Source organism: Melospiza georgiana, chromosome 3 (assembly GCF_028018845.1).
Source record: "Melospiza georgiana isolate bMelGeo1 chromosome 3, bMelGeo1.pri, whole genome shotgun sequence".
NCBI lineage: Eukaryota > Metazoa > Chordata > Aves > Passeriformes > Passerellidae > Melospiza > Melospiza georgiana.
In genome coordinates this window covers 52,076,313-52,093,026 of record NC_080432.1, presented here as the reverse complement: position 1 = coordinate 52,093,026, position 16,714 = coordinate 52,076,313, and the positions used below count along the sequence as shown (strand labels likewise).

The 16,714-nt window shown below is 42.2% G+C and overlaps 1 protein-coding gene across 3 annotated transcripts in view; it reads left to right on the top strand.

Moving 5' to 3' along the window:
* The window catches only part of PDE10A (phosphodiesterase 10A), a 343,886-nt gene that overhangs the window by 176,300 nt on the left and 150,872 nt on the right, over positions 1-16,714 (top strand). Inside the window, exon 1 of one of the 3 annotated variants that reach the window (XM_058019878.1) lies at positions 459-1,402. The exons of the other annotated variants lie outside the window; for them this stretch is intronic. Within the exon in view, the coding sequence (XP_057875861.1) occupies positions 547-1,402 (856 nt within the window). The 5' untranslated portion in view covers positions 459-546. Of the gene's footprint in view, positions 1-458; positions 1,403-16,714 lie in introns of those variants that run through there. 3 annotated transcript variants of the gene reach the window in all.

Here is a 16,714-nt window from a genome sequence, read left to right as displayed (position 1 = left end):
CCCCGCTTTCCCTTTAGGTAGCCGCTGTGCTGTGGCTCCCGTGTGCGCGCCGAGCAGCGAGAGGAAGGGAGGGAGGGAGCCTGGGAAGCGCTGGCTCCGCCAGTGGGCGTTTTCTGGCGGCCGGCGCTGGTGTGGAAGCGGCACTGCAGTGACTGTCTCTGCCTCTTTGCAGCCCAGCGCGCGCATACGGGGCAATATTTGCCTCGCTCGAAGAAAATACAGATTGTTGCCGTTTTCTTGCTTTGAATGCGAGGTGGGAGCATGGGGAAAAGCGGACTTTAAAGGGGATTGAAGCCGCTTGGCCGTCAGTAGCGCCCTGTCCCCTCTGGCCTAAAGGGGGAACGGAAATGTGAGGATTTTATGAGGGCGGGGAGCCGGGGTGCGGAGGAAATACTGCCCGCGAGTTGCCGGAGGGAACGCAGGACGGATCCGCGGTTGCCCCTTGTTTGGCTCCGTCCTTTTTCGGCTTCTCCTTTCGCTTTACTCCCGTATCTCTGCTAGACGTCCTGCCTTAAACTACCGCGAAAGGGAGGGAAGAGCGGAAGCATGTCCAACCCGGAGAAGCGGATCTTATCCCGCCCCTCGGCCCCCCTAGCTGCAGCGCCCGGGGAAAAGCCCGGCTCCGGCAGCTGCCCGCTCCACTCCCATGGCCAGAGCGGTGGAGGTGGAGGCAGCGGCGGGTCTCCTCCTCCCCCCGCTCCTGGAGGCGACTCGGTTGCCTGCAGCTCCCTCTCTCTCCTCCTAACAACCACCACCAGCAGCAGGAGCCGCGCTACAGGCACAGCCTCCTCCGCCGTCTCCGCCAGCATCGTCTCTAGAGCGGCAGCGACTCCTTTCCTCGTTCCAATCCCCTCCTTCTCCTACGCTTCTCCATCTTCTTTTTATTTCTTGCCGCCGCCTCCTCGTTTCCCCTCCTCATTTTCCTTTAACCTCACAAGTCTCCAAGGGAGGGAAGGAGGAGGAGAGGCAGCGAGAGCGGCAGGAGGAGGAGGTGGAGGAGGAGGAGGAGGAAGAGATGTTGGCGGAGCAGCAGCAGCAGCTCACTTGATCGCCCATCCAGGCGGCAGCGGCAGGAGGAGACTCTTCTGTTCTTCCTCCATCCAGGGCTTGCTGCTCCGTTCCGCAGCCGGCGGCCCCCGGCAGCACCACTCCCGGCTCCTCCTCTCCCCAGCCGCCTCTCGCCCGTGGTCCTGCAATTCCCTCGGTGCTGCAGCAGCAGCCCGCGGCGACGGGATCCGAGGAGGCGACGGCCCCGGCGGGAGCAGGACTCCTAGGCGGCAGCAGCGGCAGAGAGGCGCCTTCTTCTCCTTCTCGTCTCCCCTGCTCCTAGGGCCAGACATGGAAGATGGATCTAATTCTGCAAGCTGCTTTAGGAGGTTTACGGACTGTTTCTTGAATACAAGTAGGTACCGGAGCGCTGTGCCCGGCGGCGGGTCGCGCGTGTCTCGGGGGAAGGCGAAGGGCTGTGTCCGAGGCTGGGTGCATGCCTTGTGCAAAGGGCATTTCTTTGTGAGCGGGGGGGAGGCGAGGACACAAAGGGGCCGTATACGTGGGGCGTGCGTGGACGCATGGAGGAGCGGCCGGGTGTGTATTGAGGATGCACGGACAAAGGGGATGCTGGATGTAATTGAGTGCTCTTTGTGGGAGCTGGCTCGTAACGCCTCGAGGATTTCGGCATCGTTCCGGTGTCAGACAACTCTACGTGTATGTATGTCAGCCTTTTGCCTGGTACATGCTTAATTTGCTCAGGAATGACACGTAGAGGAATGGAGACTGTCCCCCCTACTTACTCGAACAGGCAGAAAGGAAGCATTATGGTATCGGCAATTGACAGAAAAGCGGCAGCGGAGGACCGAAAAGGGTGAAATGGATCGCTTCTTCCTGCATCCCCCATCAGATCTGCCACGCGCGTTCACATTCCATATTTCTGATTCGGCTTTGGTACCGGGTGCCGCCTTCCCCTGGCCGTGGCTCGTTGTAAGGCGGGCCAGGAGCCCGGGAGGAAACATGTGCTCCTTGCTACGAGGGGCTGGCGCTGGAGCGGGGATAGTGACCGGCTGCCGGGGAGGGCGGAATAAAGCGGGGCGATTGAGGCGCTCCACCAAGGGCTCCCCGCAGCCAGCCGTTCCCGAAGCCTCGCCGGCTCCACCGAGCCGGAGGGCGGGGGCCGGGCGCGATGGCCCCGTGCGGGCGGGCGGGCGGCACTGGGGCCGGAGCTCGGCCTGCTCTGGGTGCGGGGCTCGGCGTGGGGAGCGGCCCGAGCCCTGCGGCGGGCTGTGCGAGCGGGGAGAGGCTGCGCACGGCAGGAGCTCCCCGCGGGCAGGCAGGGACGGGCGGCCCCGCTGCCCCTCGGGGGTCTCGCCCTCCGCCGCCCGGCGCTTCCCCGGCACGCCGCGCCCCGGGCTGGCGTGGGCCCGCAGCGGCCGGGGCTTCGGGCCGAAACCTGCCGGGTCCGCCGGCCCCTGTCCCCCGCCAGCCCTCAGTTCCAGCGCCCCGCCGGGAAATGCGTGATGTGTGCCGGGCTTCGGTGTGCTCACAGGACTGAAGAATTTACAAGCAGTGCATGTGTCAGGGCTGAAATACATGTATTATATATATTTATATTTTATAGGGAACTTTTTTTTTTTTTTTTAGCTTGTCCAGTATTTTGATGCTTAGGATGACTTCTATCAGTTGTGGCTATATTTTCTTCTTGTGACAGCTCCTTAGCTTGTGGATCTATGCCTTAAGGTGTCCCTAGATTGAATTTTAGTCTGTTAGTATACTTTGTTATAGGTGGCTTTTTGGATACAGGTGAACCGTATATGGTTCATTGGGGACATGTGAGAAGAACTACAGAGATGTCCACTGAAACCTCATTGTCTGTTTCATTACTTACAGCTGTCTTAAGCACAAGAGCCTACAACTGTGGTAGTACTTGTGTACCAGAGTAGTGGTGAATAAAGATGATTATTGTGTTTGCTGTGCTGTATTTTTTCAACTTTATTCAATAGTTGATTATGGCACAGAACCACATACTTGTTTAGTCTTGAGACCTGAAGGGAATCTTAAACCCTTCCAGGTTTAATTTTCTTTGTGCTTGATAAGGGTAGAATGCCGCCATGCGTGTGGTACAATGCGGATGTTTTAAAGTAAGTGGTCGTGAGAGCAAGGAACTGAACGAGGGAATGTGTATCATGTGGGGCAATTCACTCCTATGCTAGAGCAGGAAAAATATGATGTGGAAAACATCAGCTTTGTTCAGAACAGCTTTAAAAGCAGTAGTGAATTCAACTTAAGCTACTTTATGAACTCTTGAACACAAGAAATTTGGTTGTCTTTCACTGACTGTGACCTCTGACTGAAGATTTTCCGGCAGGCAGGAAAGGAGCAGAACTGTTCTTTCCCCTGTGAGTTTACTGACGTCTAAGAAGACATGCAGTCTCTCTCTGTGGAAACACTTTTCCATACTCCGCGGCCCGTGCTCATGAAACTTCCAAGAACTTAAAAGTCTGGTATTCTCTGCTCTTCTTTTGAATGTGATTGATACTGACCAGTGGGCTCAACAGGTATTAGTGAGGCCAGATAGACTGACGGACAGACATTGACATGCGGTGCGTATGCACATATGTGTACCCTGCCCTCCCTCCCTGAGTGATTGCATAAATCTGATTTCCTTAGGAAACCAGGCTGAAAAAAGGAGGGGAGGGAAGTCAAACAAGATAGTGTTCAGTTCCAGTGCAGCTCCTGCAAAGAGCACTTGTCCAACTGTTTGGAGTGCTGTGCACAGTCCTGTTACAGTGCAGCCGGAAGGCTATCATTGTTTTGAAGAGGATGAGATCATGTAAAATAATGAAGATAATGTGCTGTGTCTCATAGCTTTTGTTTCCTGAATTGTATTTTAAGTTCTAAATCATATCCATGTGCATATATATATGCTCTTTGACTTTTAAGACCAAAAAAAAGAGCCTAAGTATTTTTGAAGGGAACCTGAGGGGTTCTGTAGGGAAGAGAACTGAGATGAGTCCTCCTGGAGAGAATATTTAAAAGTGGCATAACAAAATCCTCAAGAGTGGAAAACAGTGAAATTGCTAGAGATGTATTCCTTCTTTCATCTCAGCTCTTTTGACTTGCATGCTCTTCAGTCAGGATTTTGTTAAAAGATTATTCTTATTAAAATTTTAAGGTTCTGCAATACTCCCTTTGTGCCATATCTGGCTATTTCTCTTATTAAAATTTCTAATGAAACACTGGATTGAGAAGCTTATATGAACTTTGTGTGATGTATGTTGTTTTTTTCTTAACTGTTTGAAGTCTTGGCACATAACAGTGTTTTAAGAAACTTTGAGTATTGAACATCCTGGATCAATACTCCAGTGGAGTTCTGTCATATTTAAAATACTGCAAGTTGCCAGGTATTCCAGTATTTCAGGTTTCTGGGAAATGTCTTGCCTTTAGGGGGGCATCCCATCTTCCTTCCACATTCCAGGTCTTCTGTCATGGTGCAGGTGCAGCATATGTCATCTGTGTCCCATGAGTCCATGAGTCTACTGGCAGGTATGAGTTCTTTACACTGTGTGGGCTTTCTGCTTGTCAGAGAATTACCAGTATATTTTTATTGTATACAGTTACCTTTTTTCTGGCTGTTTTAGTCCATACCTTCACATGCCACATGCTAAGGCTTTCTGATTAAGCAGCACTCTAAGAAAGAATACATGTAAGATATGTTGTTCAGGAAGAAAATAGCAATTAAAATTTTAATAACGTCACAAGTATTCCTGTTACTTGATCTAATGGAAAAATTAATCTTGTCTTGACTCTTGTTTTTCCTGGTCTGTGTATTCATTTTTTTGCAGTCAGGGTGTTCTAAGTTAAATTCTGATCTTCAGCAATGAATCCCTTGTTTGAAGGTGGACAGAATTTGGTTTTCCAATTAAATCATGCTTAAAATTTAGAATATGTAAGAAATGAAATTGTCGAGTTTTCACCCCATGGATTCTGACTCTAGGTTAATTGAAAGCAAAATTATCGCTAAAGTAGGATATAGTTATGATAAGTAATGTCACTCCACAGCTCCCATCACAACTGGTGTTTCACATTTTTCATTAATGTATAGGAACACCATATGTCCTGGTCTGCAGCACTGCCTGTCTACTTAATGGGATAATAGAAAAATATGTAGGGCAGACAGCAAGGAACGGCATGGAAAGGTAATGAAAACCATGCAAGCACAAGCAGTTAAGAGTGGAGAAAGGCTTGCTTTTCCAAGTCAGGTATTTTTACAAATGGTTGTCTGTAAAACATGCAGTTTACATTTGGAATATCTAATGTTCTGTCCCTTTGACTCAGCTCTGCTGCCTGTGCCTGATGGTTTGGGAATCCCTAGCGCTCACAAGCCTTGAGAGAGGAGGTAATGCCTTCCCTGGTAACTCAGTAACCTGGCTCCTCCTGTGAGATGAGCTCTGGAAGGTGTGATTATGCACAGTGGGACGGTTTAGATGAGTTGGGAGATGGCTTCTTTTTGCCACTTGTGTGAGGAGGATGGCAGCTTATTTAGTGTTCTAACACAAGGCTGGCAGCTTCATTCCCCCCATTTGTGTCCTTTTCTTTTTTGCTCATGTTTAAGCCAACCTCATCAGCTGGACGTGGTGAAAACCTGAAGTGTAAAGATGTGTTTTTATTCAACATGCACATGACTTAGTGACTTGATTTTGAAAGTCATGTGAGTTCTTACTTGCACTAATGATCTGGGGCAAAAACCTGGCTGTCTTGCTCTTATGTCATCTATCGTACAGATCAGTACAGCAGTAACTTCTGTTGAGTTTTAAGATTCTGTGCCATTTTCTAATACACATAGATTATAACCAATGTTCTCTCAATATTATGGAATCATGGACTTAGAAAGTTAAGAATGAGAGTCTTTGAGTGAGTGGATTTTGAACTGGGAAATGGCTTATGCGGCTTGTTGATTGATGTTAACCTTGCTTGTGTTTAAAATTGTATTTTAGATTGAGTTTAGTATCAGCTCATTTTTTAAAATGCCACTTTAAAAAGTATTTGAGTTTCAGGTAATTCTGTTTAATACTTGAGCATTTGACTTTTGTTTGTTTTATAATATTACAATGTCTGCACTGTTGGCACTATTATTGTATTCTAAAAGAAAGCTAAATCATAGGTAAAAGTATATATATATAAAGAAAAAAGGCTGTTTGAAGGTTTTAAAATTGTTTTTATACTCCCTCTGCTGGCTGTTTCAATTACAAGTACCTGTACTCGAACATTATTACTAAATCTGCTTTTTATTTTACGGTTTTATCAAATAAGTAGTAAAGTGCATTGATATACATTTTTTTAAAAGTATAATTGTTAAATGAAGAAACACAGTTTGCAGGAATTGGAAGTCTGACACTTTTTTTTATGTAACAGCGTTTCCAGTTTTTGTTATACCTTGTATTGATTTTAACTCCCGTCCTAAAAGCAGTTGAATCTTTGGGTGTTTTGGTCCCCTCTTCATTAGTAAATTTCACAGAAATAACAATTCATATATTGTTCCAAACTATTTGTTTATCTGTTTCATTTGTTGTAACAAATATATTGTCCAGCTTTGAAGAACAGCTGTGATAACACAGAAATGGTTATGCTGTCTTTTGTTAAATGAAAAAAAGATAAAATTCAGTCATGACTTTTACTTTCTTCTACATAATTAGCTACAATGCTGCACTCAAAGCGTTCTGTAAATGTAAGGGATAATTTTTTAAGGTACTGATTTTGTTACAGTAGTGTAGAGTAGTGTTCATCCAAAATATTTATACCACCCAAAAATTGTCATTTCTAGGAACCTCAGAGATTGTTCACAAGGGTTGCTTTATATGTTATAGAAATGAAGCCATTGCATTTCCCATGGGTTTTGGCTGAAGCAGTTCAGTATGTCTTGTTGGTGTTTCTGCTGAAGTTGCAGGCTGCCCGGCAGTGTGTCCTCGCTGGCGCTGGTGCAGGGCTTCCCCCGCTCGCTGGGATGGAGTTTGCAGAGTGCCACCTGCTGATTGACAGCTCCCGGAGCGCTGCCGCCTTTGCTTCCTGGCGGCTCCCCCAGCTCAGCCTCCCTTGGCTTGGGCAGGTGACAAGTCGGTGCAGTCGAACCTGGCAACTGTGTGGAATCAAATCTCAGCTTTGAGCTCTGCTCTTAAATGATGCATTTCTTTTTTCCTAATTTGTTTCAAGGTGAGGACGCAGGATTTTCATCCTGGCAGGTGGGCTTCCCTTGCCATCTTTGTCCCCCTTTAAAAGCTTGTGAGAAAGCGTCATATTTCTGTGGTTTCTTCATCACATCTTGTCAAGCTGTCATAATTAGTGTGGGAAGAACCAGCCTGGCTGGTGTTTATTGAAGACTTTGGCTCCTGCTATGCCAGACAATGTAATGATGTGCTGCACACTCAAATGAGGCCGTTCAAAAGGCAGGTAACAGACTCACCACCATACCTTGCTAACAGATGAAAATTCCTCAATGCTCATGATATGTTTGTTTTTGCAGGAGAGAAGGACAATTTGATTTAAAAGTTCTAAATTTTTACAGGAAAGTCATGCATTAATCTTTAGCTTAGTGTATTTTAAGAATGCTTTATTTCAACATTCAAGTATGATAATTATGTCTTAAAAAAAATGGCAAGAATATGATTTAGTTAAAAAAAATATATAATTTACATACTTAGAAAGAACTCCTTTGTTTCAAAATTCTTTTAATATACCTTTTCATGGTGATTTGTTGCCGCAGGAAGCCTTTTTAATTCCAGCTCCTAAGCATCCTGTCACAGGTGGCATTAAAAACAAAAAATACTGGTTTTACAAATTTCATATTCTTTTGGAAAACACATTGATAGCAAGGTTTAGTCTGAGTGAGATTTTTAACAATAAAATGTCACATCATTAACAGATGCCAAATCTTGTGGTTCAAAAGAACTATAGCTGTGGTCAGTATATCACTTGAAGACTTGCTTAAGTAGTTTTGGCTCAAGAATACTAAAAGAGAGGGATTTTGAATATTATTCATGCCTTCAGAAAATCCATAGTAATATTATTGATATCTATTGAAAATAATAATAAAAAACCTCAATGTAGGAGCAGCAGTAGTGATCTCGCCTTCTTTGATGCTGGGACCCAAAGAAAAGATTGTCAGGGTCTGAGACCAGTTAATCCACCTTCCATCTGAAAACTTTTAATGTTTTCATTAGCACTTATTGATCTGATTTCTTGTTTCTGCATTATCAGCCAACTCCCATGCACCAGAACTGTATTTTTCTTAAGAAAGTTTATTCAGCTGATAATAATTTCAACATTCTTCCTTCCTCTCTCCTTCCACTTGCATCAAAAATAAATCCCCTAATGTCAAGCCACAGATACTTCCAAAAGAAAAGGAAACTTTTGCATCTGAAGTTCTAATAACTTTGTTATTAGAAACCTCACATCTCTAACTCTTGTGACCCATACATACCCCAAATAGCAGGTATATGTAGCTGCTGACAAGGACTGCTATGCTTACCTTAGTAATACTGCTTGCTTTGCTTCACCCTGTGGGGAAATTTCCACGCTGGCAGGAAAGCGGCCACTTTCATTGTCATGTATATTTTAGTAACATTTTTGCAACATTGTGGTTCACAGAATAAGATGTTTAGCCTGAATTATGGTGGCTAAATGTGCGTCCCTTTTATTCTTTTGTAGTTTTCCTCACTGCCTAGTTTTTATATCTCCATTGTATTTCTTCTATAGTGTCTTATTTTATTTGCTTCCAAACTGGGTGAAGCTCATTCCCTTTCGTCTAAAGGTCTGATTTAGTCTTAAAAAAAGAAAGTGTCTCAGTATTCCAGTAATGATTTTTTTCACCAACACATAGCACTTGAGTTTATGATAACTCTTTCTTTTACTTACACTGTCTTTTTTTGTGTTTATATTTTGGTTTTCTTTCATGCATATACAGATACCTTGGCAGCTTCTCTAGAGTGAATTCTTTTTTGGAACATAGCTCTGTCGACTGTCCTTTCTTTGCATGCCTTACTTTCAGTTATATTGTAATTTCAGTTTTATATTCCTTTTCCCTTGTCCACCCATAAGCTCATTTTAGCTAATGTTTCCTTCTTGATTGCTGAGTTGTGCTGATTTTGTTTCTTCCTGCATGGTCCGGTGTTTTATACTCTCCTTTTTACAGTGTTTTTGTTTCCCCCAACTATTTCTGTTGTGTGAAGGCACTATGGCGTTATTATTCTTATTCTGGAATGGTTCACTTAAACAGTATTGTCTGGATTTTTTTTTTTGGTGAGAAGAAATTTTGCATGGTAGTTTGAAAATGCTCACGATGTGTTCTGTATTTGCGGTGACTCATTGTATTTCCTAATCCGCCACTGTCTGCCCAGCCCTAAGTGTGATGTCAGTAGAAATTTTTTCTTCTTGCTTTTTTTTGAGCACACGTAGGACTGATGAAAGTTACTGTTTGATGTAACAGGAAACTGAACTCATCTGTTCTCAAAACAGGCACTGCCTTGGCTAATATGCTCAGGTTTTGTTGTGCCAGGCTTCCGTGTCTCATTCTTGAGAGCAAATTGCTCCTGTGTGGATGTGTCCCAATGTTCCTGTTTCTTCAGACTTCAGTTTTCACCAGTGCAGACTCCTGCGACAACTGCTCGTGGAAGCTGCTTCTTTCCTGGATCTTAAGTGTTTAATGTAGTTTTGTGGCCTTCAGCTGATGATTATGAAAAGCAAGAAGGTATTGGGATTAGAGGTGTCATTTTGAGAAGTGCTTTGAGACATCAGAGAGAATGAATGGCTGACCTGCAGTCTCCAATGTTTATAGAACAGTACAATTTCTGGCTTAGCTCTTGTGATGGTAGAGAACAGGATCATCTGGCATGTTGCAGGAACTTTCATAGACTTTTTGTGGGTAGGAATGTGGTTGTAGATCGCGTGTTTCTTTCAGACCATTTTTGGACTTTTGTTGGAGCTATATGCAATGCTCATGCTTTTTGAACTAAGCACAGAGGATGTGGGCTCAAGCTTTAGTCCTGTCTGTTCTGCTTAATTTTTAGTGAGCTCCTTGATCCATTTAGACTGACACCTAATTTCATGTGTGTTGGGAATAAGCAAATGCAGACTGTTCCCCAAAAGCACTGGGAATAATACTTAGATCTTCCCACCTTATCAAAGAATAAGATTTTGGCTTTGCAGACAGAAGCTGTGTCATGCCCCTGTGCTTTGTGGTTAAAGATCAGCCTCTGGGCTGTTTTAATTACTAGTTTAGGGACATAGGTCTATGGAGGAGCAGAGGAACCAAACAGTCCAAACTGTTTGTGGCAGTAGGCAGACCTTGCTTCTACACACCAAGTTCTCCTAGGGAATGAACCACAGGTTCTACAAAGTCCTGAATGAAAGATGCGTGCCACGAATAAGGGACCATATTGGAGGACATGGCTTGCTGCCTGAGTCAGCACAATTTTTTTTACTTTTTGTCTTTGTTTCCTGGACGTGCTGCTTTGAAAGGATCTTTGGGAGTTGTGACTGAAATGTGTAAATGGATGTTCATAGGAGAACAAGAAGACACAAAGCTGCTCAGTTGACAAGGATGAATGAAGTGTGTGTGGTGATATTATGTATCTTTAGTTAATGAAAGATGGTGGAGACTTGTCCATCTATGACAGCAGTATTGAAGGGACAAAAATCAGGAATAGAATAGGGAGAAGACTGGAATGGTAAGAGGAGTTTAACATTTTTATTGCTCAAAGGAATGCAATTACAGCAGAAGAAAATGTTCATCCTTATAGGGAAAGCTATTTATAAACTTTAAGAGGTTTCTTTTGGGATAGATGAAAGGCTTGATATGTAAATATCTCCCAGCAAATTACCAAATTTCAAGGGAATCTCTTCAATGAAGTATAAGATTTGACTGAAGTAAAAGATTACTGTTTTTTAAGTGTGAGTGTTATTTTTCTTTTTAATGTCACAAATGCTTTATTTCTGCTTAAATATTAACTTTTTCCTCCTTAGTAACAACTTAAGTGTGCATGGTGAATCTTATATACTTTATTAATGTGCTGACAGATAATATTTTAATTTATTTCTTTACTTTTTGCAGCTTAATATTATCTTCATGAATGGCCAGCTGCTATTTGACAATCTTTTGTTTCTGCCAGCTGAGACTGTCCTTTACCATTGTTTTTTAAGGTCACTCTGAAAGTTTTACTGTTCTACCCCATGTGGTTTTTATTTCCTTTCTTCGTTTTTCTTTTTTTTTTTTTTTTTTTTTAATGCTTTAGTTGTCGTTTAATAACTGATCCACCTTGTTCCTGTTTTTTAATTTGTTTTTTTTTTTTTTTTTTTTTTTTTTCTTTTTTTTTTTTCCCCAACAGTTCGTTAAAGTGTAATTCTGGCTACACATAGTGCACATGCCCTTCTCTGTCTCTTAGCATGAATGGCCTTGGGTGGCTCTGGCTGTGGATGTGTTGTGAGTATAGCTAACATCACTGTGGCTGGCTGCTTTGATGATGGTGACCTCGTACTTGTCTATGACAAGCCTTGGTTCTTGTTTACAAGATGATGTTGCAGGTGTTACCTTCTGATTTGACTGCAAGGCTAATTTTTTGTTTGTTTGTCTTCATTTGGTTGTCTGTATTTCCTTAAAAATTATGTTGAACTGCTCTCTTAGCACTTTGCAACATCTTGTTTTAACAACTTGTGTTTGAATCAAAGCAACTAGCCTTTCTGCTGTGCCAAGAAACACTTCTTCCCAAGCACTTCTAAAAAGGAGGTTTTTGTTTCTCTTGTTTCACAATTCTTCTTCTGTTTATGGAGCTGATGGGAGGAATGGTAAGGAAGTTGAAATTTGCTCTATATATATCAAAATTGAAAAGAGAACATGAAAACAATTGCACAGTTATATTGAGCAATTTTGGAATTTTTGAATTCTTTTGCCAGAACAGAAATTGTTTAAGCTTTGTTTAAATATAGTTCTGTTCTGAACTTCTCTTTGAAAATGAAACTTGAGTTGACAAACTGATTTTAAATCCTCTATAAAGACTTTAATGTTGGCTTAAATCCAAATGAATTTTGGTATGTTTAAATGTCAGATATGAGGTCTGGCAGGTCTACTAGTGGCAACTGAGATACTTAACCTGTGCTTCTTCACTTGAAGTCACTGCCAGCTCAGCAGAGGTAGCAGGAAAAAGGCTCAAGCACATTGTTTGGCTTCCTAACCTGTGATACAGGCAGAGGTGAAGGTCTGCTGACTTATTGGGCTGTAGGCTGCTGTGATGGATGCAGAGCTGCAAAGGTGACCTTGGGTCCTGCTCGTGTGCTGGTATTCTCTAGAAGCAGATTGCAAAAGGCTGCTAGGAGCAATGAGGGCATAAACTGTTACACTGTCTGGCTCCATTCCCCTTTCTGTCTGTTAGTTCTGGAACACGTCTGATCCCACAGCAGGCTGTTTCAGGGGGCTGAGATATGTTAGGTGCTTGTTGCCTCTCTCTGGTGTAGAGTACGTTTTCTAATAGTTTACTTCCTGAAAAAGTTCTGGAAGTTGAATTTGTGGAGTCAAAGGGTCACTGGTGCTGATGGGAAGCCTGGTGACACGTCAGCCTGTTGCTGGGAGCTGATGACAGGATAACCCCTTTCATCAGCAGCTCATCTTAGATCAACTTGGCTCTGCTTGGTACACTTACGCCATAGTTTCATGGTCACTTGAAGTTCACATAAACTAACCCTCCTGTTTGAAAAATGCCCTAATTCTTCCTCCTTAACACTGCTCCTCCCCTTGTGCAGGCACATTTACGGGTTAGAAGTGTATGTTTAAAATATGTTATTTTACATGGAAGATGAGGATGTAGCATGATCTATTTAATATTAACTTTGCCACCTTGGAAGTCAGCTTTATGAAGGTTTCAGCTTATAAGCTCAGGTGGGGTTGTTTTGATTTGATGTTAGTTCATTTTTTTTTTTTTTCCTCACAGGACTTTTGTTTCTTTGACCCAGTCCTTTCCGCAGCCCAGCATGTGCATGATGTTGATAGGAAGTGTTCCTTGATATCTTCTTAATTTTTTTTTTTTTTTTGTAGCAACTCCCAAATCCTTCTCATTCTTTTGTGAACATTTTACAGATATGGAATTGCTATTTTTCTTTTGGGCTTTTCTGCTGGTGGTGGTTGCATGAAGGTTTTGTGGGCATGAAATATTTTTTTTTCATAGAATCATAGAATATCCTGAGTTGCAAAGGGCCTGCAAGACCATTGAGTCTGACTCTTGACCCTGTACAGAACAACTCCAAGAATCACATAACAAGCCTGAGAGCACTGTCAATGTGCCTGAGAACATTGTCCAAGCACTTTTTGAGATCTGCCAGGCTGGTTCTGAGACCATGTCCCTCAGGAGCTGTTCTAGTGCCCAACCACCCTCTGGGTGAAGAACCTTTGCTCAATACCCAACCTAAACCCCCCCTGACACAACTTCAGGCCATTCCCTCGGGTCCTGTCACTGTCACCACAGAGCAGAGATCAGTGCCTGCCCCTCCTGTTCCCCTCACAAGGAAGCTGTAACTGCACTGAGGGCTCCCCTCAGTCTCCTCCAGGCTGAACAGACCCAGTGCCCTCAGCTGCTCCTCACACAGCTTTCCCTCAAGGCCCTTCACCATCTTTGTTACCCTCCTTTGGATGCTCTCTAACAGATTTATATTCTGTTTTGTGCTATGGGGCAGTAATGAACTCTTGTCACTTGCATATTACTGAAGAATGGAAAAGGAAAGGAATTAGGTAGAAGTACAAGAACATTCATTAGTTTTCTTAGTGAGCTAATGGTTGGAGATAACCTGAAATAATTATATCCACCACCCTTATCCAGCCCCTGCCCCAAGCACTGAGTGAGCACAGACTGTTTCTTAAAACAAACCTGGAAGTTTGCAAAACCAGGAAGTTGCAATGAGCAGCACTCATCTTTCCAAGCAGCTGGGGAAACCTTACCAAAATAGATGAGTAGCTACAAAGTAGAAAAATGGCAGAGCCACAATGGCTTCTAATCTGGGGATCCCTCTGTCAGACCACATTATTTTAATGATCCAAGCAGAATGTTGCTATAGCTTCCTGTGACTTAATTTGTGTTTGTGTCTGTCTTTTTCTGTAAACAGCTCCCAGATGCTGGGGATCTGGGAGCTTTGGCTGAAAAACGTAATCCTCTTCAAGGGCAACAGTGAAATCACTTTAAATGTTCTTGCATTGAAAACATGAAGTGTGAGGTAATTATTAGTTTTGATTACATCTATTTCTGATACTGCCACTTTTCTAAGTTACATTTTAATTGAGGAAAGAATTAGTGTTTTAGCAGGTAACATTATATATAATATATAGTGAGAAATGTCAATACAGATGACAAAATTATCTCACCATCACCAAAAAGACTGGGAGAGAAAAAAACGAAAGGGAAGACAAAACATGTTAAAGAGATGACAAACTAGAAGATATTTAGATGTTTCTTGACTGTATTTCCAATTCATAGTTTGCTGGGCACTTCCCATTTTTTGCCTCAATTATTGATCTTGAGCGTTAGAACATGAGGCAGTTTTACTTCACCTTTTGTGATGAATTTGCTCTGATTTTCAGAACATACTTTCTTACTGGTATGGTCACAACTGAGTGTGCTACAGTCAGTGGTGTCAGTCACTTAAAAAGTGAAAGATTAAGCCTACTGAGGGAGAACTTTGGTTGGTAATGCATCCTTGCATCAGTAGGGAAATCTTTCTGAAGCTATATCAGAGCTCTTGAACTACCCAATAACTTGAATTATTGGGTTTTGGGAGGAGTAAAAGGTGTAAATAAGGAGAAATAGATAAGTAACTTTCAAATTTTAGAACGACTGCAAAGTAATATATCATCAGTCTAAATGATGGTTACTGATACTTTCCTATGCTGCAACTCAGTGTGCACTTTGTCATTTACATGCAGAAGCAGACACTTCCTGTCCTGTACTGCTGGAGGTTAAATGTTTACTTTACTTACTGCTGTCATTTATATCGTTTGGCTGTCAAAATCTGCCTGTGAAGGTTTAGTCCTTCAGTTTTATCAACTGATCACCTGATGTGCAGTTCAGTGAAACTTCTGAAGTAAGACTTAGGATTTATTTGGTTAGTTTTTACCAGTCTGTCTCAGACTTGTTTGGTAATAATCTTGTTCTGAAAAGAGAACAAAAATATATTTATGAATTATTTTGTTAAAATGCTGCAATACAAATATTGTCGTCTTACTGACATAATGCTTTCTTTTTTTAGAGCAGTGTATAACTTGGGTACCACCCAAATTGCTGCTCTCCTATTTTGTATGTCTTCATATTTTAGCAACTTTGCTTGCTTGGTTTTTCGGCTGAAGCACCATGAATCTGCACAACTCTGCGCCTGTTCAATTCAAACTTGGTAAGACAAAGCCCAATGATCCCTAAACTCCAATCAATTCAGTAGTCATTAGATCTGAAGTCTAGATATTCTGGATGTTTTTTCTTTTCTACTTTATTCTCCACCACTTTCTTGCTGCATGGAATGTCTGCTATCTCATAAGATGGGCAGAGTTTCTGTGGACACTTGCTCATGCTGCTGGGATCTTCCCAGCTGCTGGTTTTCATGAACTCATCTGACACATGTATGGTACGGTCAAATTTGATTACAGTTAATCACAAGGTCAAAATCTATTTGTATGGGCAAGTTTTGTAGCTGACAAGCCAGTAAGGCAGTTGCATGTTTTGCTACTTTTGATTTTTTAAGGATCAATTTTCTTGTTGTTTAATCTTCTCTGGATAGCATTGAGGTTCTATTAATGATGGCTCCAGTTTCTTTGTAGTCCTAAGGTTTTTAGTCTTTATGCACAAGGCTGAGATACATAACTTCTGTGGGAGAGGTCAATGATGTTTTCAGTAGCTTTTTCCTTCTCAAGTGTCGTTTACCAAGGGACTCTGCAATCGAGTCATCGTGATGGGAAGTGCATCTCAACTGATGTAATGCATTTGTGTTTCCTGGAAACAGGACAAAAATCGCAGCTCTGCTTCGTTTAATGCGAGATTTGTCATTGATTTCTGTTGCCATGTGTCGTGCTTTTAAGCCCAGCTGGTGATGAAACACCACTATTTATTTATCATATTTACTCCTATAATTTGATCTTTTTGTTGTAATGGATTGTTCATGCTTTATGAATCTGATTTCCTGACATTGGTCCCTCAACAAAGTATTGAAAGTTTTTATTCATGAAGAGTATTTTTGAAATACTCCTCATGAATACAAAATATTTTGAAATATGAAGTAACCAAATTGGATTTCAACAAAACTTCTGATCTTTTTCTCTGAAGACTAGGCTAAAACAGGAGATCAAGATAATTGATATGCCAAGAGGGGCTAGATGCATAAAGCTGGATGGACTTGATAAATGCTTCAAATAGACTAAATGTTTATCTAATGCATTTTACTCCTGTCAAGATCTATGTAATGTGTATTTCTCCTGTCATAAATATATTTTCTGATGAAGATGCATTCTTTTTTCTGAGTCTGCCCTGGAAACTGAAATGCATTAAGTTGAAACAGTATCCCTTTGTTCCTGTTGGCTGCAACTGTATATGTTTTAGCCAAATCACTTTTCTGTCTGTTATTTTTTCTATTTTGCCTAAAATCTCATTTAATCTGAAGTGGAAACACATTACATTTCGTCACTAGAGAGTATTCAGTGTGTACTACT